Here is a 16,548-nt window from a genome sequence, read left to right as displayed (position 1 = left end):
GGAATGCATTTATGGCCAGAGTTCGGAGATATTAAGTAGGAAATCCCACATCCGACTTGAATGGAACGCAGCATTACACCTGCTCGGTTAGTTTCAGATGTTCACTTCCTTTTCCATAAGGGTTACGCCTTCATTAGTATGTCAAGGCATTAAACATAGCAATTAAACAAACATTATTAAAGAGTCAGTGAGGCAGACATCAAAGCAGCTCGCATGCCACTAATCAGATTTATCTAATTCAACCGGATGATCTCGCGAGCAACACGAGGAGATTTTTTTGGCCACCTAATGCACTGTTAGCTTGCTAGCCTGCTACATGCTTTGTAATAGTTGGTTCAGGCAGTATACGGAGACTGGCTGAGGCCTAGCTCACTACAGTCACAAGTTCGCATGCTACGATCTGATCTATGCAGATTAAACATTTCATCATTATACATGGTCCAGACGAGAACTGTCGGTGAAATAAGCGCGGTAACACATCTATTTAAGCAAGCAGCTGCTTGCACTAGAGTAAGCGCATAGAGTGCAATGATTTGGCTCTTACCAATAATCCTTCTCAGTCCACTCTCTGTCAGCAAACCGCTCCTCGTGTGAAACTAACTTAGATGGTGCGGATTGTGGACTGATTAAGATGACGAGAGGAAAACGATCTGCGACAGCACGAACAGCTGGGCGAAATGCTGTGAGAAACCCCCCCTTTACTATCCTGCCGAGTCACTGTGTCGTCCCGTCTGCTCGCTGCTCTATCGCGTTTCTGGGTTTATTTCAGCGCACTGAACAAAACCAAAATGGCAGCTGTGGCACAGGGGCGGAGTTGCTCTGATAAAAAGGAACAGGAAAAGGTGGTCTCGCGAAGAGTGCTGCAATCCTCTTCAGTCAATCATTGGCTGCCCTGCCTATGACATTACGGAAAAACCCTCCCACTTTAAGTACGTACCGAACATGCCGGGACTTTATGGTTCTATAATTGATACTCAGTATATGCATTTTGAGCTGAACCACGTCAACCATTGTTATCATGAGGCTACAGATCCGAAGCAGACATGGGACTTTTGTCATCTGAAACACATATTTCACATGTCATTGCTTGGGACAAGACATGAAAACAGTATAGTAAATCATTCTGCATTTATAAAGAAACTAATTTGCTCATAAATTGAACCCATTTGAGTGTGTGACACCAAGTGTGAAGATATAAAGTCATTTAAATATTTTTTTTTATTGTTACAATTAATAGATGGCAAAAAAGTGGTGTTTGGTAACAAAATGGAGCATTAACAGTCATTTACATTTGAGTCAGGTCAGATTAGCAGCATTTTGGTGATGTTATGGCATACAAAACCTTTCACCAACTTGCGATAAAATAATTTTAATTTGCATATGCGGAATATTTGTAAATGTTTGACTGATAAACTGAGAAGTGCTTGCTTGATAACTTGAAGGGAAAGTTCACCCAAAAATGTAAATTCTATCATTTACTCACCCTCATGCCATCCCAGATGTGTATGACTTTCTATCTTCTGCAGAACACAAATGAAGATTTTTAGAAGAATATTTCAGCTCTGTAGGTCCTCACAATGCAAGTGAATGGTGGCCAGAACTTTGAGGTTCCAAAAAGGACATAAAGGTAGTATAAAAGTAATCCATAAGACTCCAATGGTTAAATCAATTTCTTCAGAAGTGATATGATAGGTGTGGGTGAGAAACAGATCAATATTTAAGTCCTTTTTACTAAAATTATCCACCCTGCCCAATAGGTGGTGAAATGCATCAAGAATGCAAATCTTCAAACACAAAAGAAGAATGTGGAAGTGAAAGTGTCCCTCGTGCATCCAGAACCACGTACTGATACAGTATGTACTGTATTTGATGAAGGATGCACTTTTCGGCTGGTAATACAGTTTATTATTTTAGGTATGTATGCAAGTAGTATGAATAGAATTCAGAAATACTTCATCAGGGGACGTGGGTATTGACCCGTGACCCGAATATATGGCGTAAGAGCAACAACCGTGGAAATTATCCACTCTGGTTTTGTCAAACAAGCACCTTGAAGTGCAAGGAACAACTTTCTTGGTATCACTAACAGTTTTGAAGAACCGTCCAAGAACAGGCATTCTTTTAAGTCAATCTTTCAGCGTTTTGAACGTGACGGTGCCTCAGCTCCCAAGGTATTATGGGATCGTAAAGTGTCCAGTCGATCCACACTTCAGAATTTTGCAGGAAAAAGTAGGTCATCCAGGTATTTCTCCTTTACTGCTTCATGAACACTGAGGATTCGGAAATAGTACTCCATTGGCATTCTGTTTTATGGCATACCATAATGTAGGGAAGTATGGATATTTGGACACAGCGTGAAAGTGGACATTTATATAAAAAAAGGGCTTATATTTAGATCTGTTTCCCACCCACACCTATAATATCGCTTATGGAGACATGGATTAAATCACTGAAGTCATGTGGATTACTTTTATGCTGCTTTGTGCTTTTTGAGCTTCAAAGTTCTGGTAACCATACACATGCATTGAATGAACCAACAGAGCTGAGAATTTTCATTTGTATTCAGTATAAGAAAGAAAGTCATATACATCTGGGATGGCATGAGGGTGAGTAAATGATGAGAGAATTTACTTTTTTGGGTGAACTATCCCTTAATTGAGCGCAGAATCCTTATTTATGTATATAAAAAAACTATATATCCTGCTTGTTGACAACAGGCTCTGTAAAGTAGGTCACAATTATTTTACCAAGCAGCAGGTATATATATAAACCCTGTAACAAATGCTGATAATGGAATAATGGCTTGTAAAAAAACACTTATGCAAAGTTTAAGAATGATATGTGCCACATAATTGTAACGATGCTTTCAAAACCCCTCAGCTTCAGCTTGTAGCATTTTGCCAAACAACACACCTGTCCCTAGCCACTGCACCAATAAATGCAGAAAACAGCTTTTTCAATGCAGTGGCCGTTAAAATGAGGGGTTATTAAGGGGCTTTCTTGTAAACGAGAGGAATAGGCGTTGGGGGATGGGGTGATACCTTGTGACAAAGGCCCAAGTGGGCCGCTCATTCTCGCCGGTGGTGCATAAGTGGCAAATGTGCGAGCTCTCACCCTGCCTGAGTTACCTTTTCAGCAAGTACAAATAATATCAACAACCACCAACGCATCGCATCTATCTTTCGCCCAGGCACCTGCACTTGGTAGTTAAAACCCCTCATTTGGCGTGAGCTAGTTAGCTCTCTGTAAAACACCATCTTTGAGATTATCATATCTATTTTGCATGCTTTCAAGAGAGAGGATATTTGGATTTTAAATGAAACTTCCGTTCAATGTATAGCAAATCATCTTACAGCACGAGCTACCAATGCACAGAGCTACATAAACTGGTTGAGGTTTAATGATTATTGATCAGTGATCTAAACCTAACAAGCTAACAGTGACTGACTACTACCCCACATCCCGGTAAGTTTATCAATATTCAGTCTATTTTGATTAAAGCTTGTATTACTTTAAAAAGAAAGCCTTTTCAAACAGTTATGAGGACGCGTGACTAGCCTGCCTGTTAAATGTCAGATTATCTTGCTATCCATCAAAGCTAGCGTTCAGGGAAAACGATGCGAGGGCGCAACACGAACATGCCGTTGACGTTCCGCGGGGATCAACTGATAACATAAGCCAACAAAAACGATGCTTGTTAGCTTAGCACATCCTTCTTCCATACCATGAATGAATTCTGAAAAATAGCCTAAACCATATGACGGGAGATCACGCCAACTTTTTTGACCAGAATGAGTTTATGTATTATAGCCCTGGCCCATTGTCTCGCGCATGCAGTTAGCTTGCTCTTTCAAAAGTGGACAGTCAAATTTACAGCCAAATTGTTGTGTCTAGCTAGCTGACTCCAACGGCAAAAACTGGCTGTAACTAGATGCAAAAGTATTCTTATGGACACGTTAGCCTGCTAGCATTAGCCAGGGACATAAGTATGCAGAACTCACCACATCCGATATTACTTGGCCTCTCCACGGTACTGAATACAGAAATACCTCGCGGTCAAAGGATAAACAACAAAAATGCAAAATCAAACCGTTTCTGTAACTTTATCCCTGGAAGTGGCGGGAGCTCCGTGGCTTTCCAGTGTGAGGGGAGGCTGGATGGTTGCCTGACCGGCTATTCCGTGTACCGTTAACAGCACACACTTCCAGTTCTGCAAGTATTCTTCAGTTCACGAGCGCAGTACCAACATGTGCAGAGTTTGAGTTGAGAATGTTCTATTACTCAAAATACGGGGATATAACCCAAACAGGTTTTGGTGTTTGACGGTCAAATACATTTAGAAGGCGTATTATCAGATGATAAACGTTTTATAATATTTTTAAAACAATCTAAATTTTGTATCTATAAAGACGTTTCATATCTTTTAGTCGAAAGACATAATTTCATCCTTGTCACCCCCCGATCCAGTTACATAATAGGTTCACCCAAGCTTGGCTTGCGCTGTGCACGATGGGTAAAGTAGTTTTTAAACGTTGAAATGTGCTTCGCCAAATAAGTGAAAACACTAGACTTTTAATTTGTATATCACTAGCTGTGTAAATACATCTCTGCTGTTTATACTCCAGGGAGAAGCTTGCTGAACAAGCCTAAGGTGGATTTAATCAGTCGGTAAAGCGCGCAGTAGCCTATTACAGTAGATTTGTAAGAACATCCCAAGCTTATGGCTGGAAATGTGATAAATGGCATGAGTTTGCGTTAGCTCTTTGCACGATGTTTTGAGCCATTTTAATTACTTGATGAAAGGTAATTCTGGCGTTTTAATATTTACTTGAAGGTTGTTCAAGGTTGAGTTTTGTAATGTCAAAATTAGTCATTTTATATGGATTCAGAGATTACAAGTCAATCAAGACAAGAGGACAGCCTGTAAAACAAGATAGTTTGATCTGAATTTTATTGAAATTTTAGCATATAGAGTGCAAAAAATAGCTTGGAAGAATATACACATCACCAAAACTATATAATGGTGGGTGGAAGCTACAGTTACATTTCACAAACATTAGGACTAGCATACATATAGACATTTGAGCTTACTTTAGGATATATTAGCAAAATTATTATACAGTATTTTTCAGAAAGATTATTATTATTATGCATCAGAAATTGAAAAAAAGAGAGTAAGAGAATGATTAAAAAATACAAATAAAAACACACACAGATGGACACATACAACAGAAAAAAGAAGAAAATGCCAGGAAAGAGAATATACTGTATTTGTAAAGTTGTCTCAAAGATATGATCTGTTTTTCCTTTTAAGATTCTTGCTCTGTGAGCATTATTATTTTCAGTCAATAAGGTTCATGTTTGGCAGACTCATAGAAAGATCTGTACAACTTGAGAATATACATGAACAAAGATAAATGAAATAGTCTTATTGGAAATATTACTGAAAGTAAATGATTGATGAGAGTACACAGATGCACTGCCTCAACTTCACTATCTTAGAGCAAAAATCAGAGATAGATGAAGTGACAAAAATAAAAACACCCTCCAATGTAAGTACTCGGTGAAGAGCAAATGTGCTGTGATTTTCCCAAAACAGGCCAGGATGGCAACTTGTTTTAAGGGAACAGGTTTCATTAAAGGTGAATTGTTCAAGTTATATAAACCTATGAATTTTGCATAAACATTGCCTCCATTCTCTATTGGACATTACAATTATGCAATCATTATTATGGGAATATATTAGTGATTGCTATAATCTGGTAGTGTTGAATAGAAGTGTTTACAACCATTTGTATTTCACCCAAAAATAAAAATTCTTTCATCATTTAGTCACCGTCATGTTATTCCAAACCTGTGTGACTTTCATTCTTCTGTGGAACACAAAGGAGATTTTATTTGCAGAATGTTAGCCTCAGTTACCAATTATGGTCATGGTTTGAAAAAAAGGATGCAATGAAAGTGAATGGTGACTAAAGCAGGTGCCACACCAGCCGATTTTTGCAGTGATTTTCAGGTGTAAGCTTAATTTACATATTCACCGACCAGTAGGTGAGAGAAGAAGTGCGAAAATTGCGTCTCTCAGCAGGAGGTCGTTAATCACTTGACCGTCAAGACTCCCCACTGGGTTAATGGCTTCAAAAACTGAAAAAGCATTTCAAGCTTGCTTGAAAAAAATCGTTCTGTCGCCAAGGCGAGGTCTTGTGTTCTCGTCAAATGACCAATGAGCTTCTGAAGAACTGACAAGATGTCAAACTGATTTGAACGTTTTCATCTGCGATCGCAGTCACAGACACATTTCATCACAAACACTGACTGTAATAGTGATTCTGTCACCAAGCGTTTTTCCTGCATTTTCTCTCCTACACTAAAATGACTAATTAAAATCAGAATGTGGAGGCACAACAGTCTGTTTTTTTATTGAATGTATTTTTTTTTAACTCAATGAAAGCTGCATATAGACATATGTCTTCTACGGCAAGCCTCGAGGGGAGTTCAAGTCATATGGTCTGGAAAACAACATCAGTGGGCGAGTAAGTGATTACACAATTTTGTGTGAACTATCCCTTTAATTGTGGAATATTTCAGATGTTTCAGTCTAAATAAAATATTTATTTTGTGTCAAACCTCAAAACCACTTTCCTCTTTATACATTGAAAATCTTCTAATCAGTATAATACAATCAGTAACCGGGCTCTTCTAATATTTGTGTTGGAGGCCAAATAGATCATTGGACAGCCCCAAAATGTTGGCACTCATTCATTATCCATAACCCAAAGATGTTATTGTTTTACATGGCTTACCTAGTTAGAGCTTACACTCTCCTTAACGTACATTTACAACCCTTTTCCTGACACACTTCCCCTTGGTGAATGGCCAGACCGCACTGTATTCCTCTGGCCATCGCTGTCATCAGCAGTTGGATGGCTGTGACCCTGGATGTGACCGGGTGGGGAGGGTGGTGGGTAAGAGGGAGGAGGGATGGTCAGATGTGGTAGAGAAGGCATTGCTGGGCGTGGTGTGGTGGGAAGGGGTGGAGGGGTTGAATGATGATACGAGCGAGGTCGAGGCGAAGGGGAAGAGCTGGCACTCTTCGCTCTAGGCAGGGTCTCTGGACGGTCACTGATCTGCTCTAGCAATGAAGGCATGTCTCCTTCAATCTTCTCAAGCACAGCAGCCATTTGTTTTTCAATTTGTTCAATTACACAGTCCATTTGCCAGTCAACGCTGGCTCCACCTCCTGGATCTAGACCACCATACATAGCCCCACCACTAACAGAATAAGGTGTTGGATAATATGGGATCCCATATCCGGGTGCGCCATGAACCATCTCTTGTAGCTTCTGCTCAAATACATCTTTATCATGGCCAAGACTTAAAGATCCCAATCCTGGATATGTAGACTGGATGTTTTTCACTGACTGTCTACCTTTGTCTGTTTTTGCTTTCTTTGTCTCTCTGCTTTTGGAGTTAACCTCTCCAGTCACCCCTACCTCAACTGGCCTCTCTGCCACTGCTTCTGGAAGCTGTGTTTGACACCAGCTACTTTGGGCCACATCCTGCATTGTGTCCACCTTCTCCTCTGTTTTAAGAGGTTGTTCCTTCCCAACTGACAAGGTACCAGTTTTGGCATCAGAACATAAGCCATGATCCATTGAGAGATTGGCAGCCATTTTACGTCGATTTGGAGTATCAGGGAAAGATGATTTTTTTTCAACAGCTATTGCCTCTGGCTCTGTGGGGACATTGTTTTCTTTATTGTTCGAGGTCTTCATGACCTGGGAGGTTGCTGGTTTCTGGATTGCATCCGTTAGTGGTTTGTCTTCCTTTTCACTTTTTTCAATTTCTTTCTGTACATCTTTCCTGTTCAGCTCCTCCATCTGTAGTTTTGACGATCTGTTTGATTGGGCAAGGAGCTCTGCAACTTCTAAAGGCAACACTGTCACACCGTCTTCTTTCTCCTTCTCTGCTTTTCTGGGTTCTGGTTTCTCCTCTTTTTGATTCTCCAAGGGACTGTTTTCAACAGTCACCTCATGGGACACATTCACAGTAGAAACTCCGCCTGAGTCTATTTGTGTCCCCTTACCATCTAACACATCTGCTCGGACCCCTTCACTTTGGCCTTCTACTACCCCATCAGCCGATCCAATTTCAGATGCTCGGAGACGCTGCATGAAGGTGGTGACCCGAATTGCTTTCTGAAATTGAAATGAAGAAATATCAAAAGCTTAGTACCCAATGAATTAGAAATTAACATGAGGTCTTCTTTGCTATAGAGGTGAAATGCATTGTCAACAATTTGTGGTAGCAAATCCTCCTTATCGCTTTAATGAGATGTACATATAAAGGAGTGGAATAACTCTCAAGAGCATACCACCATTATACTGTACAGTATATGTATGTGTCATCGATAGAACATGACGTGAATCAATGAATCAGGGCCACGGTAAGTCATCTGAGGACAAAGCCACTTCGTCTCTGACACTCTTTCTTTTTCGTAGAACCAGTTTGGTCCTAGCTGGCACACACACAAACACAGGGACAACTTTTTCATACACAAAAATGTGACACTACAATGAAAAGTCAATCTGGAGATTTGTCTGAGTGAATGAAGGACTATCTGGAAGTCGAACTGGAATATTAAGGACAGTGTGAGTTAAAGCCAGACGGCATATGATTGGATGTACATGGGACCAGCTGGGCAGTGATAAATTTGTTAGTTAGTGGTGTGCAAATACACGGGAGGCTTAAGTACAGGGAGAGTCTTTCCAACAATCAGACTTGAACTACATATTTCCCGCGTGACTGTTGTTTGAAGAAACAGGCCAGGCCATGAGACACTGAAGCCATGTATTGTTGTACACAAGGCATGGTGCAAGAGGAAATATGAGTGCCCAAGTCAAAGATTGTTATACAAAGAAAAGAATCTCTGCCTCTAGACTGCTCCACGACAACAGTACCTTCAACTCCTGGGTATCACATGCAAGGAAAAAGCAAACGTGAATATAATAACAATCAGAACCTTCATAGTACAATTAAACAATACTTTTAATGCTATCGCCATCTTTATGGTTACTGTTCGCAAGAAAAGTGAGTAATAACATTTTTAGAGGCACTTGGCAAGCTGCATATGACTAGTGTGTGATATTAGATTCCTCTTACCCTCCACTTGGCCTTTGCAAAGTTTTTCTCAAATTGAGCGCACACTCCTTCCTTCAGATTCTTTTCAGAAGCCCCATTTCCGGCAATCCTGTTTAGCATGTAATCAAAGGAAAACTTAAAAAGGACAGTTCACCCTAAAATCATTCACTCACCTACATGATGTTCCTTACCTGTATGATTTTCTTCTGTTGAACAAAAAATGAGATGTTTGGCAGAATGTTAGCCTCGGTCACCATTTACTTTCATTGCATCTTTTTTTCCACACAAAATGGTGACTGAGGCCAACATTCTGCCTAACATCTTTTGTGTTCCACTGAAGAAAGTAAGTCACAGCACACAGATTTGGAAAAACACAAGGGTGAGTGAACTGATTACAAAATGTTCATTTTTTGGGTGACCTGTCCCTTTAAGGTGAGGTATTGTGCCTGGAAAAAAGTGGCTGTGTTAAATTATTTTTGCAAGTATATGTGGCCGTACCATTCATGTAGAAGTGCATCTTGTGCAGTAATTCTCAGCATCTGGTCAACCTCCATTAATCTGCAGACCAACTCTTTGGCTATGACAGATGAAAGAGGGAGACGGATGTTTAAAGCACCAAAAAGTAAATCAAAATAAAATTTTAATTGTTACTAGTTATGATCAGAGACTTCTCAGATTCTGATCATAGTACCAGCAGGGGAAATGTCATCCCAGTATGGTGAATCAAATTCAAATTCTCCAGCAACAATGCGGCAGAAGATGATCCGGTTGTGCATGTCGGTGTTTTCCTCCTCTGTTTCATCATAGAAGGGAGGGTTTCCAGACAACCTGAAAATGAGTTTTTCGTGATTTGCATTGTGTCCAGCTGTTTTGCACTACATTTCCTCAAAAGGATCATTAAAGGTGAAGTGTGTCATTTCTGCACCACCAATGCCACCAAAGTGAATTGCAAAAATAATGGCTGATTTCAAACAATTTTCTCTAACATTGCCCCATCTGTCTTGTTTGGACAAACATAATCCCGCCCCCAGCTTATGCCATTGGCTGCCAACAAATAGCTTGCTAATAGTTAATGTTGTATAAGATAGCATAAGAGAAAGTATTTTAACATTGAATAAAATTACACACTTCACCTTGAAGTAGCCTATTCATTTTGTCTAATCAAGGAAGTGCTGTAAATTTATCAGTATTTGCAGGCAAATGTACCAACTGTACATGATAGGATATTTTTTCAACTTTTGACACTTTTGTGAAAAACATTTGTGAAAATTATTCTATTAATTTTTCCAAAGAACAAAATACACGACTGAGACAGGTGTGGCATCATTTCCAACACAGCAAACAATTTTGCCCATTATAAAGTGCCTTTTATTTTTCAAAAGTTAATGTTCTTGTAAACCAAGTCGATAAAAGTGTCATGCTTGAAATGAAAAAATAGATAATGTGATATTTAAAGAAAACAAAGAAAAATAATGAAATATCACTTGTGAGCAGAATATTTTATTGGGTGTCATTTCCAATCAAGCAGAAATTTTGCTAAATTATGCAAAAGTGTGAAAATATTACTTTATTGTGTATATTTAGGATACAAGAAAAAGACATAGTTGGCCATTTTATTTCAAAAACATTTTGTCATTTCCCTCTCTGTCATTTCCATCAAGGAATTAAACTAAACACAATACAGAATTTGAGATGTGGTGGAAATTATACTATATGGGAGTTTCCATGACTTTCAAAAAATAAAATAAAATAATAAAATCTCCTGTAATGCATATACATAATGCATGTACAAAATGTACTTTTTAGAAATTGACAGGGCTGAAAGTGCCCAAAGTTGAAGAAACACCTGTAAATTTAACATACAGCGAAGGTTCTAAAAACAATGTTTAATAGAACCAAAGTCATAAAGAAAACAAAGAATCACTGACAAACCAATGGATTGTCAGCATGTTGTATCCAACACCAACTTACAGTATGTACATAATGACCCCCACAGCCCAACAATCAACTGGTCTTCCATACCGATGACGGGCCACCACTTCAGGGGCTGACACGGAAGATAAGAAACAGATGTAAATACTGTAACATATACAATATAAATATGTAACATACTCATTATGTTTAATGACAAGTAAATATCATTTAATGAATGAACATCATGTACCCAGGTACTCAGGTGTTCCACAGGGTTCAGTAATTGAGCCATTCTCAAACCTGGACAGGTAGAAATCCCGCAGCACAACTTTGTTGTGGTTACTCTCCCTGTAGTACATCAAGTTCTCCAGCTGAAACGACAGAAAGAGGCACAGGGTTAAAAAATAAAATAAAAATGGCTATGAAAACAAAATCAATACTTTAATATAGAAGTAATGTTAGGAGGAATGGCATGGCATTAGTCCAAAGTATGACTGAATAAGAGGTCACTCCGTCCCATATAATGTCAATATTAAGCTATCAGCTTGGCAGATCAGACAGGACACACCCTTCAACTAATATAATAAATGAGCCTCAGTTTGTTGAAATGAAAGAGATGCATACATAATATTACAGAATGTCTAATATTAATATCCTGCACACAGCCTGTTGTCCATTTCAGATAAAACGTGCTGCAGGAACATTTTCTCTATCGATGTGCACTAGAGGGCACTACAAACACATGTTGTCTTATGACAAACTGCCATACTGTACAACCTTAATGATTCTAGTATGAAGAATTAGAATCACAGGAGATGGCAATGCTGTTTATTTCTTTTATATTTGCTTTGTATATTAAGGGCACCCAAAGGGAGCAGCTGCAATATTCAAGGTCTGCACTGTTATGAGTCAAAGAGGACAAAGTGTTTGATTAATATAACTGATTATAATTTACTAGTGTGCAGATCAGTACATACACATATAAGAGCATCCCCTGTATGCTCATGTAATTGGATAAAAATGAGATACAGCCCTTGAATCACACATTCAAATGGTTTCTTTCCATGCAGGTGCATAAAATGAAAAAGAAAACAGCTTAGCACATTGCGAATCTGAAAGATTTTCTGTGAGACTTTTCTTTTACTCAAGGACAAGTTGCATTCCATTTGTTTTGCACTACATTGAAAAAAAAAAAACGTAATAAAATGATTTTGTGGTGAAGTAAATATAGCAGAAAAGATTAAGTACATTTTTACATTGAATAAGTTAGTTTGAGTGTGAAATTTATATTAAGAAAATTCTACATTAAAACATGTTAAAATTAATACTTAACAATTAGAAAACCTTGTCATATTTATTTGCTAATTTGAGTACATTTTACTCAACTTTTCAGCTGCTGTTCCCAGCATGCATTGGGCTTGACTAATTAATGACCTAGCATGATTTCACTTTTTGCAAGTTTATTTTCACTGTTTTTATTGTTCATTTTGTATTTGGTAACTTCCATTTTCTACTCAAAATGACTCGTTCATGATAATATATATATGTGTGTGTGTGTGTGTTGATTGTCATCGTATTGTGTGCACAAAGTGTTCAGTTCGGCGTATATCTTGTTCCTTCTGCCTGTAATGCAAGATGATGTAGTCTCTGCATAACCTTCTCTGAAGCTTCTGTATATTATTTGCTACATGATTAAGCATCTGTTTATAAGGAAATTTCAAAATGTGACATTTTCTAATAATATGTTCATTTAAATTTTACAAAGTTTATTTAAGTACCATGTATATCATATTTGAAAGTAAAAGTTACTGTATTTACTAAACTGTTTGAATTAAATGTACTCATTAATCAATATTATGCCATGAAGTTAAGTAGATTTGATTTAATTTTATACCGTTAAGATTTACTTAGAAAAACTGTGCATACAGTGTGCGAAATAAAAATTAATTTGAAATTACATTTAATAATTATTACATAATTTTTTTCAATGTAACAGTTAAACTGAATTTTCGTATTGCATGTTTATTATTTTACTTTTGAAAGGAAGTTTATATGTGTGTAAATTATATGTTTTATGTATAATATGTTGAATGTTACTGTTTTTTGTACTTTGATGGTGCCACTATTTTGCTTCATTATTTGAAATATGATGTTTCACTATTTCAATATCTATATCAAAATCAATTCAATCTTTATATATATATATATATATATATATATATATATATATATATATATATATAAACATAATAGTTTTCATTAATAAACAAGATCTTTCATAGTAAGATTGCAAACCCACCTTTAGGTTTCTGTGAACTATGTTGAGTGAGTGAATGTAAGCCACTGCTTCTAAGACCTGACGGATTACATTGGCGGCATCTCTCTCTGTGTAGTTGCCCTGGTCTAAGATCCAATCAAACACATCTCCACCTGTGGCCCTGTGACGAACATACAGTGAAGAAGAAGAAGAAGAAAGAGGAGGAGGATCTGGATGTTTGTTTGTAAAGTGAATTTTAATTATACAAGGCCCTAATTAAATTTGCCAGATTTAGCTGAAATGCAATAAGAAAGCATGCACTTTTCAAATGTAACATTATTTAAACATTAAGGTTAAAGTAAATATTTTAAAGATGAATATTAAATATAAACGCTAAATCAAATGTAAATCTTAAACTAAATCATGAAGTCATAAATCTTAATCGGGAGTGGAGCTGAATATTTTTCTAATATCTGAAACTGTATTATCTCCATGAAGCACAAACCCACTTGTGCAACAGCTAATTGAACTGATAAAGAAAATGCTCTCAAGCTGTTGTCTTGAACTACCAAGATTTTTGTCCAATCAAATGCTCTCTTGAATGTGAAAGTCCCTCCCCAAGTACCATGTGCAGCATCTAGCAAGTTCATGGCTGTGACGTAACTAAGCCTACTGGTATTTCAATATGTCCCACCCAAACCTCTTGTTTCAATAAAAAATGGTATTGTTAAACAATTTCATGGGGTTTTTAGTTATTGGTCAAGACTTCCTACATGCCAAAAAATTATACAGACAGTAGTAAGACATTTCTGTTCTTTTTTGTTTTTGTTTTACCCAAACAGATATAATAACTTACTTCATGTGCAGAAAATCTATATTCTTTATTGAAACTCTTAATCATAAAAACTTAAAGGTGCACTGAGTGCACTGTCATGTTGTCTTAGACTTACACTGACACTTAGTGGTCTGGATGCAGCATTCAAACGCAAAAGTTTTCAGTTACTGATGCCATTGTAAAAATTCACAATTCACAGTCAGCCATGATTACTTTAATCAAAGAGTGAAAGTGTCAACTAATAGGATGGTTACTGAGATTCGGCTAGTAGTTTTTGGTTGGTCATGTGATTCTAACATGGCAGCCCCCATGTGTGGACCCTCTCCATGTAGAATAAAACAGCTTATATAAGTTTACTGATATGACTGAAGTCTTCATCTTAATGTGAGTGGTCATGATTTCCTAGACATATTTCAAAATTACAATTCATTTCTTAAGGAATACAGCTTTTGTAATGAGGAAAAAATTACTTAGTGCACCTTTAATTGTTTTAATAGCATGTCAATGTCATTCACGCAAAAATCAGATGAAAGGGTTTTATTTAGTTTATATTCTGTAGCTCAGGCTAGATGTGGCTATTTGCATGAGGAATGGTAACAAAAAAGTTCATTTTCTGGAGTGATGTAGACAGTAGAGATATGTCCTTGGCCTACTGAATGACACTGAAGGAAACATGACTGATCACAGCAAACAGAGGTCAGGCTCACAGCTCTTGTATGATGAAGAACTCTTTCCTGGTCTCGAATGCATCAATCAGCTGTAGGATGTTTGGGTGTTTGACCCTGGAATGAACACATCACAGCAGAGAGTTGAATAGTTTCTTTATCTCACATTAATAGAGACTGAGCAGATTATGCTAAGGGCGATACATACAGTGTCTCTCACCCTTTCAATATTTTTCCCAATTTCTCTCATCCTCAATCTACCCCACCATTCTTAACCCTCGTATTATGTTACAGGAGTATTTCACCCCTAAAATGATGGCAAATGCCATAATTTACTCACCTTCATTGTGTTCCAAACCTGCATGACTTTCTTTCCTCAGTAGCAGACAAAAGAAAAGGTTAGCCTCAGTCACCATTCACTTTCATGAATGGAAAAAGATGCAATGAAAATGAATGGTGACTGAGGCTAACTGTCCATCCTTTAGTGTTCCACAGAAGAAAGTCATACGAGTTTGCAACAACATGAGGGTGAGTAAATTATGGCATTTGCAATCATTTTAGGGGTGAAATACTCCTTTTTAATTTTAATTTGTGGGTAAACTTGCCCTTTAACACTCATGTTCTGTTCAGATTGACTGTTTTTATATTTGGGATCTCTGAGACCCCAGACATAAAAATTAAACATTTACACAGAGGACAGTGAAGTACTTATTTTCTTTGTTTTTGTTTATAATCAGTTCTCTTAGGATTAATACAAGTAACAACCAGATACTTAATTGTTGAATATGATTTTCAAGCTATTAAAATGCCCTTAGATCACAAACAGAACATGAGGGGGGTTCAAATTTCTCAGTGTCCTCTCAGATCAGCACTCTCACAAAACTCTACATCATCTGTTGATGTTTTGAGACACCACATACATTTTCAAGATCATGATCTCGTTCTTGGCTGCCTTCCGCACTTTCCTGCCATCCTTCTTGAGGAATTTCTTGCACACATAGACCTTGTCTGTCTGTCGTTCCTTCATCAGGCACAGCTCACAAAATTCTTTCCTGCAGAGAGATATTATACTGAATGCTGCATTCTACAGTACAGTAAATGCTGAAAACCCTCATGGTGTTACACTGAAAACAATTTTTTTTCTGGGGTAAGAAAAATAAATTAACAAATTAAATTAATTTTCCTCAAAATTCTACAAACAATACCCCATAATGGCAACATGAAAGAAGTTTGTTTGAAATCTTTGCAAATTTATAAAAAAAAAAAAAAAACCCACATGTACATAAGTATTCACAGCGTTTGCTCAATACATTGTTGACGCACCTTTGGCACCAATTATAGCCTCAAGTCTTTTTGAGTATGATGCTACAAGCTTGGCACACCTATTTTTGGGCAGTTCCTCCCATTCTTCTTTGCAGTACCTCTCAAGCTCCATCAGGTTGGATGGGGAGCGTCGGTGCACATCCATTTTCAGATCTCTCCAAAGATGTTCAATCGGGTTCAAGTCTGGGCTCTGGCTGGACCACTCAAGGACATTCACAGAGTTGTCCCATAGCCACTCCTTTGTTATCTTGGCTGTGTGCTTAGGGTCATTGTCTTGTTGGAAGATGAACCTTCACCCCAGTATGAGGTCCAGAGCGCTCTGGAGCAGGTTTTCATCAAGGATGTCTCTGTACATTGCTGCATTTATCTTTCCCTCGATCCTGACTAGTCTCCCAGTTCCTGCTGCTGAAAAA

The 16,548-nt window shown here is 37.8% G+C and overlaps 2 protein-coding genes across 4 annotated transcripts in view; both read right to left on the bottom strand.

The window, feature by feature from the left end:
- Nucleotides 1-4,225, bottom strand: part of LOC127419060 (ubiquitin-like modifier-activating enzyme 1) — a 62,134-nt gene extending 57,909 nt beyond the window's left edge. The window contains exon 1 of one of the 3 annotated variants that reach the window (XM_051660133.1): nucleotides 4,002-4,225. The gene's annotated coding sequence lies outside the window, so the exon portion shown is untranslated. Of the gene's footprint in view, nucleotides 1-544; nucleotides 799-4,001 lie in introns of those variants that run through there. The other 2 variants (XM_051660134.1, XM_051660132.1) reach the window with 2 other exon arrangements.
- A 699-nt stretch (nucleotides 4,226-4,924) lies between these two features.
- The window catches only part of LOC127419063 (caM kinase-like vesicle-associated protein), a 62,237-nt gene continuing 50,613 nt past the window's right edge, over nucleotides 4,925-16,548 (bottom strand). Inside the window, exons 3-11 of the mRNA XM_051660141.1 lie at nucleotides 15,733-15,864; nucleotides 14,855-14,929; nucleotides 13,355-13,493; nucleotides 11,306-11,426; nucleotides 11,113-11,188; nucleotides 9,833-9,969; nucleotides 9,640-9,718; nucleotides 9,163-9,250; nucleotides 4,925-8,198 (exon numbers count right to left, since the gene is read on the bottom strand). Of these exons, the coding sequence (XP_051516101.1) occupies nucleotides 6,837-8,198; nucleotides 9,163-9,250; nucleotides 9,640-9,718; nucleotides 9,833-9,969; nucleotides 11,113-11,188; nucleotides 11,306-11,426; nucleotides 13,355-13,493; nucleotides 14,855-14,929; nucleotides 15,733-15,864 (2,209 nt within the window). The 3' untranslated portion in view covers nucleotides 4,925-6,836. The remainder of the gene's footprint in view (nucleotides 8,199-9,162; nucleotides 9,251-9,639; nucleotides 9,719-9,832; nucleotides 9,970-11,112; nucleotides 11,189-11,305; nucleotides 11,427-13,354; nucleotides 13,494-14,854; nucleotides 14,930-15,732; nucleotides 15,865-16,548) is intronic.

The sequence above is a fragment of the Myxocyprinus asiaticus genome, chromosome 28, assembly GCF_019703515.2.
Source record: "Myxocyprinus asiaticus isolate MX2 ecotype Aquarium Trade chromosome 28, UBuf_Myxa_2, whole genome shotgun sequence".
NCBI classification, from domain to species: domain Eukaryota; kingdom Metazoa; phylum Chordata; class Actinopteri; order Cypriniformes; family Catostomidae; genus Myxocyprinus; species Myxocyprinus asiaticus.
This window is presented reverse-complemented; position numbering and strand designations above follow the sequence as displayed.